Here is a 19,728-nt window from a genome sequence, read left to right as displayed (position 1 = left end):
ATCTCCATTTGCCTCAGCCTGGTGTCGTTCATTCGAGCATAGAGGATAACAGCTCCGAAGTTCCCATTCAGGGTACCTTCACATTGACATCGAGAACATGAGCGCCATGAAAACAGTGAGTCTGTCGTGGATCTGTGCTTAAAGACACAAAACCAACAAAGTGGTTATAATAGCGAGTACCACCAAGATAATCTGTGTGAGGCAATGTAATCAACACTATTGACAATTGGGCTAACAAGCTAATTCAGGATTAGGGATAGGAGATAGAAAACTGTAAAAAACTCTGTTTTTTTTTCCCCGATATTGGAGCAATGTTTCAAAGAGCTGGAAAGTGAATAAATGCTGTGCGATAATGATGGAGGTCGAAGTGTCTTAGGTTTTAACCGTGCGCAGTACAGGGATGTGCGCTTTTTCAGATGTTTCACTGCGGATGAGCAACTTTTGATAAATGACTGAAAACAAAAGTGTGAACGCAGAAAGTTTTTAGACGGAAACACTGTATTCAAATTTATCCTGATTGGTGTAGCAGCTTTACTGAAATCAGCATGTACTGTAGGTTTAGATTGGCCTTTACGATTGTTGCTTGTCAGACTGTACAAACTCATGTTTGTACAGTCTGACAAGCAACAATCGTGACATGTTGCCCATGTCACTCTGTAGAATCTCAGTTATCATAATGTCAGACTTTATGACAGTTCTATAATAGTGGCTGGCAGCAAACAAAAACAATCTGTATAGATAATTTTGTTAATGAATTCAAACATCATAAAAACACTCTTTTTCCTTCCATACCTTAAAAAAATTATTTTCTTGCTGTATTGTCTATCTGACCCGTTTCAACATTTTGCCTGGAGTGGTTCTAATTCTTGGTTCTTGGTTGTTGTAGGAAAAGAGACACTGCAAGAACGTGTCTAAAATCTTCTGACACTGCCGGAGCATAAAAAGACCGCAACAACCATCTGTCGAAGAACATGTCAAACCAATGATCAAAGATTACAGATCCAAGTCTAGGATTTTGGTTATCTCTTAGGATTTCCTATCTTCTAGGAAATTTGTCTCAGACAATCAATTTGTGGCCATAACCAACAGTGTGCACCTGATTATGACTGGTTCCTCTCAGAGGTTTCTTGCTTACATCATGCAACCACCATTTCTGACTTATTCAGGTATACATTTATGAATGTATCATTTATATTCGGTATTATATTCAATGAACATAAAGGTGGTAATCTAAAATGCATAAATTTTATCCTGAGCAAACGATGCTGAATAAAAATCCTGGATAGTCATATGATTAAAGCATCAGTTTTTAGAGAGCACAAAGCTCCAGTACTGAGGTGACAATATCCACCCAAATAGTCTTGGACATAAAGTGTTCCTGGGAAGTGCAAATACAGACAGTAGACAGAAGGTGAGTCACATGTGCAGAAAGCTAGAATCATCAGCATAATCCAGGCAGGTTCAGGGGGAAAATGGAGCCACCATGGTAGACGTGTGCTAATGTTTACTAAATAAGATAAGAGTCCGGCATAACTATCTAGTTTCCACCACCCTATAGGGTGAACTACTTAGTACCTCAGGAATGCCTATGAATGGTGTCAGATAATGTGATATTGTCCTGATTAAAGTCTACGGATACTCTCTCTCACACACTCTCTATATGCGTGTATTATATGTGTGTGTTTCTAGACTGAGGGATAACCAAGAAATGTGTTATGGCACATACAATGCATTCGGAAAGTATTCACAACACTTCACTTTTGGCACATTTAGTTATGTTAAAGCCTTATTCCAAAATAGATTCAATTCATTATTTTCTAAAATTTTCCTAATATGTATTAAAAAATAAAAATAAATCACATACATAAGTATATTCACAGCCTTTGCTTAATACTGTGTTGAAGTGCCTTTGGCACCAAAGCTTAAGTCTTTTTGTGTATGATGCTACAAGCTTGGCACTATTTACTAACTATTACTAACTATTTTTGGGCAGTTTCTCTTATTCTTCTTTGTAGAACCTTTCAAGCTCCATCAGGTTGGCTTGGAGAGCATCGGTGCACAACTATTTTCAGATCTCTCCAGAGATGTTTATTTGGTTTCAAGTGTGGGCTCTGGCTGGATCACTCAAGGACATTCACAGAACTGTCCTGTAGCCACTGTTTTTTATTGTTTTGTTTTTTATCTCAGCTGTGTGCTTAGGGTCATTGTCCTGTTGGAAGATGCACTGTCTCCCCATTGTGAGGTCCAGAGCAGCTTTTTTTTTTCTTTGGAGCAGCTTTTATCCTGACTATTCTTCCAGTTCCTGCCATTGAAAAACATTCCCACAGCATGGTGCTGCCATCATGCTTCACTGTAGAGATGGTATTGGCCAAGTGATTAGCGGTGCACGGCTTTCTCCAGACATGATGCTTGCCATTCAGGCCAAAGAGTATAATCTTTGTTTCTCATGGTCTGAGAATCCTGGCAAACTCCAGGCGAGCTGTAATGTGCCTTTTACTAAGAAGTGGCTTCCATCTGGCCACTCTACAATACAGGCCTGATTGGTGAGATTCTGCAGAGATGGTTGTTCATCTGGAAGGTTCTCCTTTCTCTACAGAGATTGCTGGAACTCTTTCAGAGTGACCATTGTTTTCTTGGTCACCTCCATGACTAAAGCTCTTCTCCCACATGCGGCACTCTCTAGAAAGCATCCTGGTGGTTTCAAACATCTTCCATTTATGGATGATGGAGGTCACTTTGCTTATTAGGATCTTCAATACTGCAGATATTTTTCTATACCCTTCCCCAGATCTGTGATTCGATACAATCCTGTCTTGGAAGTCTACAAACAATTTCTTTGACTTCATGGCTTGGTTTGTGCTCTGACATGCACTGTTAACTGTGGGACAACATATAGACAGGTGTCTGCCTTTCTGAATCATGTCCAATCAACTGATATACCACAGGTGGACTCCAATTATGTTGTAGAAACATCTCAAGGATCAGTGGAAGCAGGATGCACCTGAGATAAATTTTGAGTGTCATAGCAAAGGCTGTGAATACTTGTACCTGTGATTTTTGTTTTTAATTAACATTTTTAAGATTTCAAACACACTTCTTTCACATTGTCATTATGGGGTATTGTTTGTAGAGTTTCAAAGAAAATCGATTTTGGAATAAGGCTGTAACATAACAAAATGTGGAAAAAGTGAAGCACTGTAAATACTTTCTGGATGCATTGTAGGATCATACCAATACTATGTAATGTGTTGTAATTTGCCACAACAGTAGCCGGGTATTCTTGTTTAGAATTCTGTGCCAATTCTGGCCGGATATAATTTTCTTCAAAAATAAGATTGACCAAATTACATTGGCATGAAAGTTAACAATGTGATGCATTGATTAAATAAAAAATGTGTATTGCAATACAAAATCCAACTTGCATTGCAATTATTAGTTGTTGGGTTTTTTTTTTTTTACCATATTTGCATCGGTAAAGGACAATTTATTTATATATAATTATTAGTAGATGCAATGTACTTTTATTATTTAGAAAGTGAACAATAATTTGGGACCAATATTGTACATGTAAACTGTTTAAAATGTTCTCAAGCAATTTCTTTCAGCACCACTGCAGTGAAATTATTTTCTTTGCACATCCCAGCTTGCTTGGAATTTTGGGTCAGAGCGCAGGGTCTGCCATGATACTGCCTCCCTGGACGCACAGAGGGTTATGTGTCTTGCTCAAGGGCTCAAGTGAGGCAGCTTGGCGATACAGGGCTTGAACCCCTGAGCTTAAAAATCAGTAACTCAGCACCTTAACCACTCCCACTCCCGCTTCAAACATCTAATTTTCAATAATTTTGGAAAATTCCCAGAATTTGCTTCTCCCTGATTTCCATCATCCTATTCAATTCAATTCAATTCAATTCAATTCATTTTTATTTGTATAGCGCTTTTAACAATGAACATTGTCTCAAAGCAGCTTTACACAGATAATGTGGTGATTAAAAGTAAATATGTTCTTTGTAAGTAAGTTTGTCCCTGATGAGCAACTGTGGCAAGGAAAAACTCTCCGAGATGGCATAAGGAAGAAACCTTGAGAGGAACCAGACTCAAGAGGGAACCCATCCTCATCTGGGTTGCACCGAATGTCCATTTGAAGGAGATATACAATTTTGCAGGGTACAGTGATGATGATCAGAAGCGAACTGTATCCTGAGTCAGTGTAGCAGACTGTTGACATTAACTACAGTCCAGTCCATCCTCAAAGCTCCCGTTCTTACTCTGGAATTTCATGGAACCACCCAAGGTGTTGATGAGAAACCATCCCAAGCTGCACAGAGTGGCCTCCAGTCAAAGAGAACACTATCCAGAGGCAGGCCTGGACGAAGTGGGAAGATCCACGGAGGGGAGAGGGGCAGGAACAGTGGTCACTGGAGCCTCAGGAGCATGTTTAACTCGACCGAAAGAGAGAGAGAGTAAGAGAGAGAGAGAGAGAGAGAGAGAGAGAGAGAGAGAGAGAGAGAGAGAGAGAGAGGGTGACAGGAAGAGATGGATATGGATTATTAAGTGTCCTTATTATTAAGTGTCCTTATTGTTGTATGAAAGTTAATGTCACTGTGCAGTTTGGACTCCGGCAAGACTCGCTATGGCAGCATAACTAAAAGGGAGAACCAGAAGGTAACACAGACATGAGGGATCTCTGGGATAAGAGACGACCCACCACACCACCGTCAACAAACCTGAGTGAACGTGTGAATATGAGGGGACGACAGCATACAAATATCCCAGTTCACCAAACACTCTATATCCATGATCCCTCCAGATCTGAGCCTTTACCTAAGAAAAAAATCTACTGATCAAAGGCTTGACTAAATAAATACTTTTTTTAACCTCGACTTGAACACTGAGACTGTGTCTGAGTCCCAAACTCTGGTTGGAAGGCTGTTTCATAACTGTGGGGATGGATATTATGAAGACTACAGCAGGGGGCAGATCTTTCTCTTATAGATATTTCTCTTATAAAGATAAGAGAAAGATCTGCCCCCTGCTGTAGTCTTCATTATTTTATGGACCAACAGATAGCCAGCACCTTTTGATCCACGTAGGCATGGAGGATCATACTGGTACAGAAGTGCGAGACCGTTAAGTGCTTTATACGTCAGTAGTAGTATTTTATAATCAATGCGAGATTTAATTGGGAGCCAGTGTAGACTGATTAAAACAGGGGTGATGTGGTCATATTTCCTAGATCTAGTGAGGACCCTTGCTGCTGCATTATGAACTAACTGAAGCTTATTTATGCACCTACTCGCACACCCAGACAGTAAAGCATTACAGTAGTCTAATCTAGAAGTAACAAAAGCATGAACTAGTTTTTCTGCATCCTGTAACGACATCATATTTCTAATTTTAGCAATATTTCTAAGGTGAAAAAAGGCGATCCTGGTGATATTATTCACGTGAGACTCAAAGGAAAGACTAGAGTCAATAATCACACCAAGGTCTTTGACAGCCGCACACGCTGAAACAGAAACACCATCCAGAGATGCTACGTAATCGGAAAGTTTACTTCTAGCTGCATGTGTTCCTAGTAAAAGTACTTCCGTCTTATCTGAGTTGAGCAGAAGAAAGTTTTTAAGCATCCACTGTCTAATGTCCTTTACACACTTCTCAACATTGTTAAGCTGATCTCTCTCATCTGGCTTTGCTGAAATATACAGCTGTGAGTCATCAGCATAGCAATGGAAGTGAATCCCATGTTTATGAATAATTTTACCAAGAGGCAGCATATATAAAGAGAAAAGCAAAGGGCCTAAGACAGATCCTTGAGGAACACAAAACTTTACCTCATAGAGTGTGGAGAACTCACCATTTACATCAACAAACTGATAGCGATCAGTCAAATAGGACCTAACCAAAGAGAGAGCTGTTCCCTTTATTCCAACAACGTTCTCAAGTCTAGCAAGTAGTATAGTGTGATCAATGGTGTCAAAAGCTGCACTAAGGTCGAGCAAAACAAGTAAGGAGACAAAACCCTGATCAGAGGTCAATAACAGGTCATTTACCACCTTAACTATCGCCGTCTCTGTGCTATGATGAGGCCGAAATCCTGACTGATACATTTCAAAAATGTTATTCATAAGTAGGTATGAGCAGAGCTGCTGTGCTACAACCTTTTCTAAAAGTTTGGATATAAAGGGGAGATTTGATATTGGTCTGTAGTTGGACAGCTGACATGGGTCAAGGTCAGGTTTCTTAATAAGGGGGTGGATAACTGCCAGTTTGAAGGATTTTGTTACATAACCAGTGCTAATGAAAGAGTTTATTATTTTTAAAACAGGTTCAATTACCTCTGGAGTTATCTGTTTAAAGAAACTTGTAGGCAAGGGATCGAGAATGCAGGTTGATGATTTTGATGAGGAAATTAATGAAATTAAGTCATTCTCATGAATAGGAGTGAAGCTTTGTAGCTGATTGTCTGCTATAATTACGCTGCTGTCTACAGGGTTACTTGTAAAATAATTTGGATTTATATTAACTGTCTGGATTTCTTGCCTGATGTTTTCAATTTCATTACTAAAAAAGTTCATGAAATCATTACTACCTAATGATGGTGCGCAGTGCTTTTATTCCCTGTTAATTTTGCTACCGTGCTGAATAAAAAAATCTAGGATTATGCTTGTTATTTTCTATGAGGGTGGAGAAATATGCTGATCTAGCAGCACTAAGAGATTTTTTTATAATTAAAGAGGCTCTCCTTCCATGCTATTTAAAATACTGTTAATTTTGTTTGACGCCATTTACGTTCTAATTTTCGAGTGGTCTGTTTTAAGGTATGATCATTATACCACTGTGCAAATTTTTTCTCCCTGATCATTTTGGTCTTAAGGGGAGCTACATCATCTAGAGTGTAATGTAACGTTGATTCTAGGTGTTCAGTGGCCCAGTCGAGCTCTGTGGGGTCAGACGGAGATTTATCTAATATCGTAATTTCTGGAAGATTATTGATAAAACGCGCTGCTGTAGCTGACGTGAAAAGTGCGCTTAACACGGTAACGCGGTAAGGTAGAAATGCAATGACTGAGGCAGACTGAGGCAGATCCTAGAACCTTGACCCTTCCCAGCTACATTTACAGTATGTTCAGACATACACTCTTATGTGCATTATTTAGGGCTTGTACATTGTTTAGACTGTTATTAACTTCGGCCTGTTTGGGGTTGTAATTTTTGCTTTCACACGTCAGATCACACGTTCATTCTGACCATGTGTGATTATTTAATTTTTTTTAATTAGCTCACATGGATTTATCCAATGTTATCATAGTTTCCCTTTCAGGGACTTGAGCAGCATCTAAATGCTTTGGGAATGCGCCCGAGTGTTCACTCTTTAAAATAATGTGTGTAATCAGTCAAAAATTGGATGCCGTCACCGGACTAGGAAGTATAAAACGCACATGAAGTGAGGTGAGCGCTCCTCGAGCGAGGTGATCTTGCTCTTCATGGTAAAAAAAAAGATTTAATAAAAAATATATAATAATAATAATAATAATAATCATAATAATGATAATAAGCCAATAAGCATTTTCGGGGATGTGACCTCCGCCGTAGCCAAACTACATAACTTGATTGAGCAAAAATGTTCCTCCGTCCATTACGCTGGACGAGTGCTCTCTGACACCGGTTCGCAACCACCATGTCGGGGTCTCCCGTTTTTTCCAGACCTGCACACTGAGGTGTCATGGTCATGGGGGAAGCCCCTTCAGCCCCTTCAGCCCCATTTGACATTCTATTCACACATCATGTGGCGGAAAGTACACGGGTATGGATCGATGCTGTGGGTTGAAGACACGCTTGCGAGCTATCTTTCTCCCGGGATCACCTCCTCCCTCCATTCCAGCTGTACCTCAAATGCCTTTCTCAACCCCAACCCACCACCTCCCATCGGGAGGTACAAAAACGGAACTTCGCGTCTTGCACTCCCCCTGTCAGGGATCCTGCGTGGCGATCTGCGCTGAAGCCCTTTAAAGTGACAGATCTGAAGATTGTCATCTGACATAGAGCGTTCTGGGAATCCGGCCATGAAGGGGCCCGCAACTGCCCACCCCTTTCAGGGACCTGGTCCGTTAACCCTGCTACTGAATGTGCTTCAGGGCACGGCAAACTCCAGGGAGCATCCTCCTCGGTCTCCACCCGGTCTCGTAGTGGTCCAGGATAACTCGCCACCTCCAGGGCAATGCCCCGGCTCTAGGCACACCAGAAGTCAGTCTCGAGGGACCAATACCCCTAAGAGACTTCCTGGCAGCCTGGAAAGTTCTGCCAGACATGTCTCTGTGGGTCCTGCACACTGTAGAGCGAGACTACTACCCGAGAAAATCCGGGTTCTATAGCCGGTACTTAATTGTTACCAGAAAGGACGGTGGGTTGTGTCCTTTTTTGGATCTATGTCAGCTAAGCCGCTCACTCGGTTGTGTCTCAAATCAGATCTGAAGAGTGGTTTGTCATGGTAGATCTAAAGGATGCGTACTTTCATGTATACATACTTCCGGTATGTATCACTCCACCCGGAGTGTGGCTGCCTCAAAGGCTTTGTCCTCTGAAGACATTTGCAAAGCTGCGGGCTGGTCCAACCCACTGACCTTCATCCGGTTCTACAACCTGGACCGCAGTGCCACTCCTGGCCCTTCTGTCCTTTGCCCTATCTGTGCTTATACATACTAGTCAAGAACTGGTCAGTCTGGCATGATTGGACACTCGTTCCCAAAACTTTTTGATGCAGCTCGAGTTCCTGAAAGGAAACGTCTTCAGGTTACGTATGTAACCCTAGTTCCTTGAGGGAACGAGATGATGCGTCTCTATGCCACACTGCCAGCGTCCCTGCAGCACTTCCTTCTCCCTACCTAACCTAGAGACCCAAATATATGCGTAGGTCTGGGTATGTTTTGTAAAAAAGTGCAGGTCATAATAAAGGTCATAATAAAGAATGCAATGTTTTTTCTCACCACAAGGATCTATAATCTTACTCAAAAGACGATATCACAAATTCCAACGATCTCATTTGGCAGCTGAGCATGTGCTATTCTCGTAGATACAGTACTTTACCCTCTTATCTGACCGAAGGCTATGGCCAATGTCAATAAAGCCTGAAACATTCCACTCTCTGCAGCTGTGTGCTTTTTTTATTCCTTAAATTGTGGGTCTTGGGTGTAAATTTATATTAAGTGAATATTCCATAAGTTATTTACTTTAAATAGTTCCCTACTAATGATCTGGAATGCTGCTATCTAAAAATTTCCAAAGTTTACAGTGAAACATGGTTCCTCTTCCATACATTTCAGGCCATCAATTAGTAAACAGCGAACACAGATTATACGGTCAGTGCAAGCCATTATGCAGTACCGTACATACTGTATGTGCATTAAGTCTATATCAGTAGACACATTACTGTAAACAATACCACAGCATTACTTTCTGCTCCCTTTTTAGAGCCTGGGGGAATGATGTGCATAGCCGAGATTGGCACACCGGAATGAACATTAAACTAAAGGATGTAAAAAGCAGGAGCGAGTTTGTGTAATAGAGTAGCATCTCCATTACACATTACACACAGCTTTTTACATCCTGCTTTTTACATGTAAGCAGAAACATGGAAGGTGCAGTATAACAGTAAAGAGATTAATGGAGGAGATAAGAAGTGCAGACTGTTCACAGTCATTTTATATACAGTATATATATATATATATATATATATATATATATATATATATATATATATATATATATATATATATATATATATATATATATATATATATACAGTATATACAGTATATACAGTGTGTATATATATATATATATATATATATATATATATATATATATATATATATATATATATATATATATACACCAACTTACATCTGCCAATCAATGAATAATAAGAACAAGAAAAAAAAGATAAAGAAGAAGATCGTGTTAAAGAATATTATGGGAATGCAAACCAAAATAAAATTCCAGATAATAACACAGTCCAGGTAATAACATACACACATACATACACAGACAACACACACCACCCACTGCTATCTACTCAGCCTGCTACATCACATTTTCACAGTGCCTGGGTCTTTAATACACTTTCAGTAGGATATTTGATGAGTTTTCTTATGTTACACATTTCTTTGCACATAGAGGTGTGGTCTATGTGCACACCACACACATACTGTATGTTCCCAAATAAAAATACTCACAGCTCTCTACACAGGCTGCCACAGCACATTTTGAAGCCCACTGTGTGAGTTTTAATACACACTCAAGTTTAGAATTTCATCTTTGTTTTTTCTTTTCCTGTTTATTTTTCAAGAAATCATAATTTTTAAAGCTGGTTTACTTGAGTAATATATGTAATCTTAGAAAAAAGGTTGATTTAAAAGGTTAATAAATTAAATACAAACAATTTTACTGATTACATTTTTCTTTCAGGCATAATTGTTTTTGTATAATATCGGCTTATTAAATAATCGAAAAGTTGCTAATGTAAGTAAAGCAAAGTCCAGTATATTTGCTGAATATCAGACCCATAAGACAACAACAGTGTGGAAGTGGCATTATTTCCACCTTGGGCTTAAAAATGTTCCACATCAACAGCCTAAAGAGTCATTAGGTTACTGAGCAACTCAAGAACTTTAAGGATGGATGTGGACTGTAATTAATATCAAGTCGAATACAATGGCTCAAGACCACAGGTTGTATTTAAGCACCCATCACTGCACAACTTAACAATGATGGAACTGTAATGAATGAATGGATGGATAAAAGTGAAATGAATTCCGGTGCCTCCCAGATGAGAATGGGTTCCATTTTGAGTCTGGTTCCTCTCTAGTTCCTTGCCATAGTCACCACTGGCTCACTCATTAAAGAAAACTTAAAACAAATTATGCATTCTTTTATAACTGCTTTATCTCTGTATAGCTGCCTTGAGACAATGTCTATTGTTCAAAGCCCTTTACAAATAAAACTGAATTTAATTTATTAACCTACAACTACAACCAAAGATGCCCTTCCTTTACACATACAGGCATTATAATGAAGCTGTACATTTCAGATTTCTCCTTTGCTGTCTTTAACTCTTCAGCTAACAGCTGAGGATGTTCCTTTGTCTGTTTACAATGCAGTCTTGACTTCATGTCATCATGTACACACACGCGCACACACACACACACACACACACACACACACACACACACACACACACACACACATTTGCACACAATTTGACATAATGCAAAATAGTATCTTTGCAAAGAAGGAAATATTGAGATGACAGGGCTGTATTTAAAAATAGCCACTGAGCACAGTCCTCTCAGCACCTCAGCTAAACCACGTGTTGGAAATACCAAAGCGCGAACCAGAAAATAACACCACCCCCACCTTCTGTTTAACCTCTTCCTCCTTGCACTTTTATACATGATATAATTATAACATATTGGAGGTAAAATATCGCTACCACACACTCTGGGTCATGCTCATCAGTGTTTTAGCTTTGGATTTTCTTCTTTGACATGTGCAGTATGCACATCATTCTTATTGATGACACGTCTGTCACCCACATTGACACACACACTCTCTCATAAAACTCTTACATGCACGTAACTATCCACCTGAAAACAATAAATGATTTGGCAGGATAATACAGACAATGTCCTGTATGCAAGTAAAAGTTTTTTTTTTTGTCATTGTACAGTTGGTATTGAAGTAGTTTCATATTCTGAATAAAGTCATAGTACAAAAGAAAACATTTAAGAACCTGCTAGAACAGTGGTGTCAAACTCGGTCATAGAGGGAGACAAAATTAAATACATGGGTCCAAATAATGGGCCAAACATGGTCATTATTTAACAAAAAGTAAAAGCAGAAGATTCTTTGTTTCTGCATATTTGCCTGAGCGAGCATAATTTGAAATATTTCTTGGCGAACAGTCCATTAATGTTTGTGGTTTAGTTCCTAAGATTCCCTAAATGGGGTGAAGGTGTGCATCAGTGAGACAAGTCCTGTGTGTGCTTTAGTTTATTTTTAAAACAGTTGCTCAAACACATATGTACTTCCAAACAGGCAAAGTATTTGAGCAGCCTATAAGTGAAGAGGGGGGCAACGTTTCAAGGATGAAGCTTTAAAACTGGGCAGTGCCAAACTTTGGCAGTTATAATAGCAATATGATATTATGGATTTGTGGTCCAGAAGTGCCCTAGGGTGACTGAGTTTGATATGTTGACATGTCTAGTCTGGAAAAAGTCTATTCTGTAGATGCATTATGAATATTGTTACAGCACCCATATTTGAAATACATTACTTATGTGACATAATTTATTAATACATATCATACACTTTACTGATTCAATGTTATAATGTTATAGTGTCTTTATACTGTCCTCAACAAAGATTTTGGTGTTTGTTTTGACAGTCAGATAAACTCCCTTACCTCACACAACCCTGTAGACAAGAAAAAAAAACCAGAAAACAAAAAAAAAACCTGACAGATTTCTAATATCATTTACATTAATACAAATCAAATAAACACTTACAAGTGATACTGTTGCAAGGTTAAGGATTACAAAAAAACAGGGTGATTAAAGAGAGCCATCGCTACTGCTGCCCGATTGAGCAATCACAACTTCCTCTTTCCCGTGAACACCAGAGAAAGCATCGATGCAACACCCAATTTGCCACTAGATGATGTTCTTAACCATTACCAAAATAAACAGTAAATTCACTGCCACAATACATCAAAGAATCACAATCAAACAACTGGACATTCTACAAAACTACTCACCAACAAAATCCAAATGAATCCAAATCAAACTTTTCCAGCACACTCCCCTTCTGGTGTGGATACTACTAGTAATTTTAACAGATCAAACCAAGTTTCTTAGGATCAAAGAGAAGAATTGTCTTAGTAATAGGCCTTATGAAAGTCTAAGGGCCTTCCTTTTTAAAGACCTTGACTTCAATTTTGCGGACTTTGTTGTCTTTGCTTGGGAAGATTTGAGTGAAAAGTCCCATTGGCCATTCATTCCTTCTTTGTTGTTCATTATTCAAGAGCACAATGCTTTAGGATTACAGGTCAGGCAAGGTCAGGCTTACTGGGAAACATATTTTTGGTTGTTAAGTGTTAGTTACTGCTTTTTCCATTTATCCCAGTTTGTGCCAAGTGTTGTTGAATCTTTAATTTCACTGGCATTATCTTGAGATGGGAAGGACTTTAGGACTTCTTTGCTGTTCAAAGCCTTCTTGTGAAGTCGTAAGTTGGAACCAGCAAGAGCTCTGCGACTTTAAACCATTATCTACATACTTTAGAAGTCATGGATCACAAAGTTCTAGACATCAGGGTCGCCATCTATAACTGACTAATGTAGACAATAGATTGCCACAGCAGGAGATGGACTTTTGTCAAAAACATGGACCCTCATATAATACTCGATATTGTCTTCTGATGGGTCAATATTGCGAAACCACAGAAAATCCTCTCTCAATAAGAAACAATAGAACATTTGTTCAATGTCTGCTGTTATCTACTGTTTTCTTGCAAAATCCCATGAGCACCCCAAGAAGGATGTTGTTCATATCTGGTGCAGATAAAAGAACATCATTCAGTGAGATAGATAGAGCGCTAGAATCAAAAACCACTCTTATGTTCCTGGGTTTTTTGATACCTCTTGCTGTGTCCAGATATGAGAGGCTGGGAAGGAATTCATATTCAATTCATTCAATTCAATTTCCATAATAAAATTGCTCAATTCATGAAGCTTTGCGAAAGCTCTTCTTGAAATGTTCAGAAAATTTCAACATGTTTGAACAGTGTTTTTTCAATAATCTCTGGAGCACCATAACACTCTTCCATTCTAGTCCATATAATGTCAAGGCCCTTCTCTGGTTTGTTAGTGTGAACCAACCACATGCATTTAGCGTGTTCAGCCGATTCCTTTCCCAACCAGTTTACTTATAATTACATTTCTTTACTGGGTATTACATTCAAACCACTTACAACATTTTGGCTCTGGCTCTGGCCATAGCAGCTGCAGCACTTGTAGTGGATCATTAACATGACAAAGACAATCTAGTTTTGAGTAAGGGTATAGACTCCATTGCACACAATACTGGTTTTAACTTACTTGAATCATCTCACTGCTGCTTCTCTTGCAGGCACTTTTTCACTGTACTGTCCTCAACAAATATATCAGATGAACTCCCTTCCCTAACATAACTCTGAAGAAAAATTGCTTTTGCCCACAGGTTTAATGGTCTTAAGTATGGAGTGAAACTACAAATAGACAAACATTACTGTAATACTTACTGGTTCCGTGCTGGAAGAAAGAGAGACAGGCAAAAGTTCACCAAGCAGAGCTTTTGTTTTCACCACAATGCTTTCCTTTCTAGTACTCACGCCAGGGTTCACCCACACACTCGCGGTTTGGGACGCCTTTCCATTTTGACGGTCGCCAGCAGTCCCTCGCGGATCGGCACGCTCTTTTTCAGCGTCCGCCCGTCTCACTCGCGGATCTCTCTCTTCAGCGCCCCCCAAGTTTCCTCGCAGACCTACATGTCTTTTCTTAGTGTCCACCCGAGTTCACTCGCCGACCACCACATCTTTTAACTTCTGCCATTATAGTGGAGAGCATCTTATGTGTCAGTGCTGAAAGTCCAATCTTTCAAAACATTGCATCCAGTATCCTTTTAGCAAGGCCAATCATCCTTTTCCAAGACCCACCAATATGAGATGCCAAAGGCGTGTTAAACTGCCAGACACAGCCATGGTCCAAAAGGAACTTGTTAACAGAGGTATTGTCAACATTAGAGGGAATGTTAAGATCCCTGCATGCACCAGTGAAAATCGTTCCTCTGTCTAAGCCTTTGAGGGGGCTTGTAGTTCTTCAACTGTTAGAGTATTGCAACAGTAATGCCACCCCTTGCAACTTGATGACGTGCTTTTGCATGAGTACTGGACTTCAAAATGGAGAACTTGGAAAAGTGTTGTGCTCCCAGACCGTTACTCAAAAGTGTAGTGTTCAATGTGAAAACTTTAGGACGTACCTCTACATCTGAGAAAGGACTCACAAGCTCATATGTATTATGTTCCTAAAGAATCTGGGGTTCATTCAGCAGAGATTTTTGTCCAAAGAGCCAATTGGTGTCTTGTAGATAAGCAGCAGTAACAGACTTTGTTGCTATGTATGCTGGATACGTCTCAAGGTTACATATGTAACTCTAGTTCTCAGAGGGAACGAAACTCTGTGTCGCAATGATTTGGGAATGCCTCGCATTGTCCACGCTATAGACCACGTGAGGAAATGACATCATCGGCAGGCGACGTCACGACAACCAGGAGCTACAAAATGGCTGCGCGGTGGTAGGGACATTAGCTTCTGCAAAAAGAGAGAAGGTAAGCGCCACAGGGATGCAGGGAGTGTGGCCTGGGGATGCAGCGTCTCGTTTCCTCGGGGAACTAGGGTTACATACGTAACCTTGAGACGGTCTCCATTCGGGAACTCGAGCTGCACCACAATGCTTTGGGAACGAGTGTTTGAGAGCCTCACAACCAGCACGTTGTCCGAAGAAAAAATACAGACCACCACGTTACACACACCGGGAGAATAATCCGCCGAAAGAGTGCTTTCACCAGGGAACGGGAGCTCAGCCAGCAGCTGGGAGCGCATAGCCACTCAGTTAAAAATGCTAATAGTTGACTCCCTCAAGAGCTGACTAAGCATGCTCCTAAGCTAAGCAAACAACACATCGGAATTCTGCCTGCATGTAAGCTTGTGACTGCACAGATACACACAAAGCGCTTACCTGAACAAGCAGAAACTAATGTTGCTGCCACTGCGCAGCCATTTTGTAGCTCCTGGTTGTCTCTACGTCCCCCGCCGATGACATCACGACTTGCCTATTCGCCAGATTTCACACGTGGCTCAGAGCGTGGACAACAAAAGGCATCCCCAAAGCATTGCGACGCAGCTGCAGTACCTGAATAGGGAACTCAGTTGTGCGCACATACTTCCACTGATTTGGATGAGACGACTTGTGAATCGCCACACATTTCATTTTTCCTCCATTCCTTTGGGTAGTGGGGTATCCCTGCCATCATTTTGGTTATTAAGCTCTCTGATAATTGATTTGCCCTGGATTGTAACTAGGGCAATAAAGCCGAAGAGGATTGTAAATGCTATTGACGGTGGATAGAACACCTCAATGGGTGAATGGTCTTACTCCAGTATTTATTTGGAAAGTAAAGGTGTCAGATTTCAGACAACAATTCAATTCCAGACTGCGCTACATAAGGATAATGTCAGAACAAAGATCTAAATCTTTAGTTTCACTGGCATTATCTTGAGATGGGAAGGCCTTTAGGACTTCTTTGCTGTTGCTATCTTGTGTAGCCATAAGATGAAAACAGCAAGAGCTCTCTGCATGTTTTCAAGCAGGTCTATTGCTGCCTTGGCTGTAGGAAGTGACTTCGAACCATCATTTACAAAGAGGTCATGGTTCTAAAAATGTTCTTGACATCAGGGTCGCCAATTATGATTGACTGCCATAGACAATAGATCACAGCAGGAGATGGACTGTTGTCAAAAACATGGACCCTCATACAATACTCAATATTGTCTTCTGATCAAATTGCGGTCATCTCTCCCACTAAGAAACAATAGAATATTTTTTCAATGTCTGCTTTTATGGCCACTGTTTCCTTGCAAAATTGCACGAGCACCCCAAGAAGGGTGTTTTTCATATCTGGCGCAGATAAAAGAACATCATTCAGTGAGATATCCTCTTGCTGATCCCTAGAATCAAAAACCACTCTTATGTTCTCTGGTTTTTTTGGGTGACACACCATGAAGAGAGGTATGCCAGCACTCTACTCCTTCAATCAGAGGGGGAGCATATTCAGCTTCATTGTTACTAAAGACCTTGCCCATAAATGTAAAAAGGTGCTGTTTCATTTTTGGTTTCCTCTCTAAATTGTATCTCAAGCTTGTCAACCTTTTAATTTACATTTACATTGGTGGCATTTAGCAGATGCCCTTGTCCAGAGCAGCATACAAATGTGGTTTAAGTCTCTTGTAATGAATAAATTATACTGGTATGCTAGATTACAAACTTAAGATAAATCAAACTACAACACTTTCAAGCCACGGATACTGTTTTTATTTTTTTTATTTTTTTTTATCAACTCTCTTGGAAGCTTGTAACAATGATAGCCTTAAATTTCTGTTCTTATCCACCTCAAGGATTGTCTTCTGTGCATGCTGAGATTCTTTTCATTTTGCCACTGTTATAAAGCGTGGTTATTTGAATTACTATCCTTCCTGGCAGCTCAAACCAATATGGCCATTTACCTATGTCCTAATACAATCTACTTTTCATGATATTGCAATTTCTCTGCTTTATTTCGTTAAAAAACGCTTCTTTTTTAGGCAATCACATCACTGATACTGTATACATACTGCCAATTGGTTGTATTATTTTGCATTGTTCTATTGGTCTAATATATTTTTCCTCTTTCTCTTTTCTTTTAGGGGTATGGTGTGCCCAGGCATTGGAAGTATCAGTGGGGAAGGTTAGTTTTGTTGAGGTGATGAATGGTAGCTCAGTACTCTTACCTTGTACCTACAGTAGTTGTATCGGCATCAAGAACCTGTACTTCAACTGGAAGTATAATGAAAATGGCACAATGAACATGGTGAGTCCTTTCAGTTTCGCATCATCGCACAGTCATTCATTGCGTTTTCCATGTAAATAATAATGACTAAGAAGAGATATGCATGTGATTTTATGACCACTAGGGTGTTTTTTATCAGAAAAAAATTAAGATTTCCTTGGTGTGAAAGTTGAGTCAAGCCAACTGGACTTGACTTGGTTGGATTAAAATGTTTCACTACCCGAGCAGCTTCTTCAGTCTGAGCGAAGTTGGCAGGATTTCACAAATGTGTATGCTCCAGGTTCAAGGATCCTCCTCTCCCTTGATAGCCTTGTTAAGGGACAAGGTGAAGGTGAGACGGAGGAGGGATTTGTCAGGAATGAGGGAATCATTGGGATATAACTACCTCAGAGAAGAAGAGTAAGGGGAAATTTTTCTCTGTCCAAGATAAGTAAATGAGGCCAATTTTTTGTCCAGGTGAAAATTTTTTCGTTTTAGGCACAACCTGTCTCTTATTTTTTATGCTGCTCTTTCATCCATCTCTATGAATATCAATACCTATTCATATGTCCACCAGTAATACCACACCTAAGACCCCCCTTAGTAATGTACATCGCTGTTTGTTACCTCGCTTTACTTCTATATACTCTCCCCTTACCCTCCTTCTCTGGGGTAGTTATATCCCATTACTCCTTATACCTCCCTTGTTCCCTATCTAGGTAGGGGTTGATCCTCTTTCCTAGAGCGTACAAATTTGTGGATCCTGCTAATTTTTCTCAGATTTAAGAAGCTGCATGAATGAGTAGTACAATGTTTTAATCAACCCAGATAGAAGTCCAGTTGACATGACTCATCTTCCAGATAACCACACCTAAGATGAAACAAGAGAATCTTGTTTTCTTGTCTTCACATTGACCCTATGACCCCTCACATGGGTGTCTTATAAAAGATCATTGCCAAATAACACTAGTTCTTTGGCCGTTCTCTTTCATAGGGTTACAATAAAACTAATAAAAAAGTTAATGAAGTTTATTCATATCCTGTGGTGTCAGTAAATTAGAGAAGTCTCAATGTGATTTAATTTATAGATTAGTCAGTCTGTAGATTGACCAGACCCATCATTTTTATGTGTACCTGCATGAAAAAAAGATTTCTATTAAAAATATATTGCAATGATTTCAAAGAGAAAGTATAATGCCCATCTATTAGAAATATGTGCGAAATAAATGTTTGCCACACAAAGAATGAGAAAAATAGGTAAAATGTCTCCCTTTTTCAGTTGCTTGGTTCAGATTATTTGTGTTGTTTTAGCGATGCTGTTGGGCTGGAAATTTGTTGAATCCAGGCAACCCTAATTAACGATTCTGAAAAGAGTTTTACTTGGACTTCTATGAACAGACAATACAGAGCCTCATGATTTTATCCCAGACTGTGACATGTCTGATCAATATGCTCTTTTCTATGCATCTATAAATTTTATCCAAGTGTGTAAATAAAGTTTCATCAACTTTTTTTGGAGTTGAAGGTTTAGTTAGGTTTTTTTTAATGCAGTTGGAAATGTCCATGAGTTATGTGAACCCAGAGGAACATGTCATTCTCAATTGCAGTTCCATTTATGAAGATTAAAAAGTCTGCTCTCAGCTTCCTGAAGTCTTACCAATCAGTTCCCCAAGGTTTGCTGATGTGATGTTAATCTTAGTGCATCAGTTCACAAGCAGATCTAATTTCTGAATCCTGTTTCATCTCTATTTTAAATCAATCCACCACAATATTGTAAATTAAAATGATACAATTTGCCCAATTCCTGTAATCATGGCTTATCTTAGAGCTTAAGAATGGACTGAGAAGACAGCCCTGTGGGGTACAAGTCTACAAACCCAAAGGGTTTAAATGTGGACAGATAGCTGTTTATGTGTAAAAACTAATTGTGTTTGTTTACTTCTCCTATCAGTTAGTATAACCAAAATCTGTGTAACATTTCCTTGGGTTTTGAATACTATGTACTATGAAATGAATTAGACATTAATTTTGACAGTTGTTTAGTTTTGAAAATT

At 39.5% G+C, this 19,728-nt stretch overlaps 1 protein-coding gene across 1 annotated transcript in view; it reads left to right on the top strand.

The window, feature by feature from the left end:
• The window catches only part of scn4ba (sodium channel, voltage-gated, type IV, beta a), a 39,421-nt gene that overhangs the window by 9,715 nt on the left and 9,978 nt on the right, over positions 1-19,728 (top strand). The window contains exon 2 of the mRNA XM_083548956.1: positions 17,553-17,716. Coding sequence (XP_083405082.1) covers positions 17,553-17,716 — 164 coding nt within the window. The remainder of the gene's footprint in view (positions 1-17,552; positions 17,717-19,728) is intronic.

The sequence above is a fragment of the Silurus aristotelis genome (assembly GCF_946808225.1).
Source record: "Silurus aristotelis genome assembly, chromosome: 8".
Taxonomy (NCBI): domain Eukaryota; kingdom Metazoa; phylum Chordata; class Actinopteri; order Siluriformes; family Siluridae; genus Silurus; species Silurus aristotelis.
The sequence above is the reverse complement of the archived record's forward strand: the minus strand, read 5'-3'. Positions and strand labels throughout refer to the sequence as shown.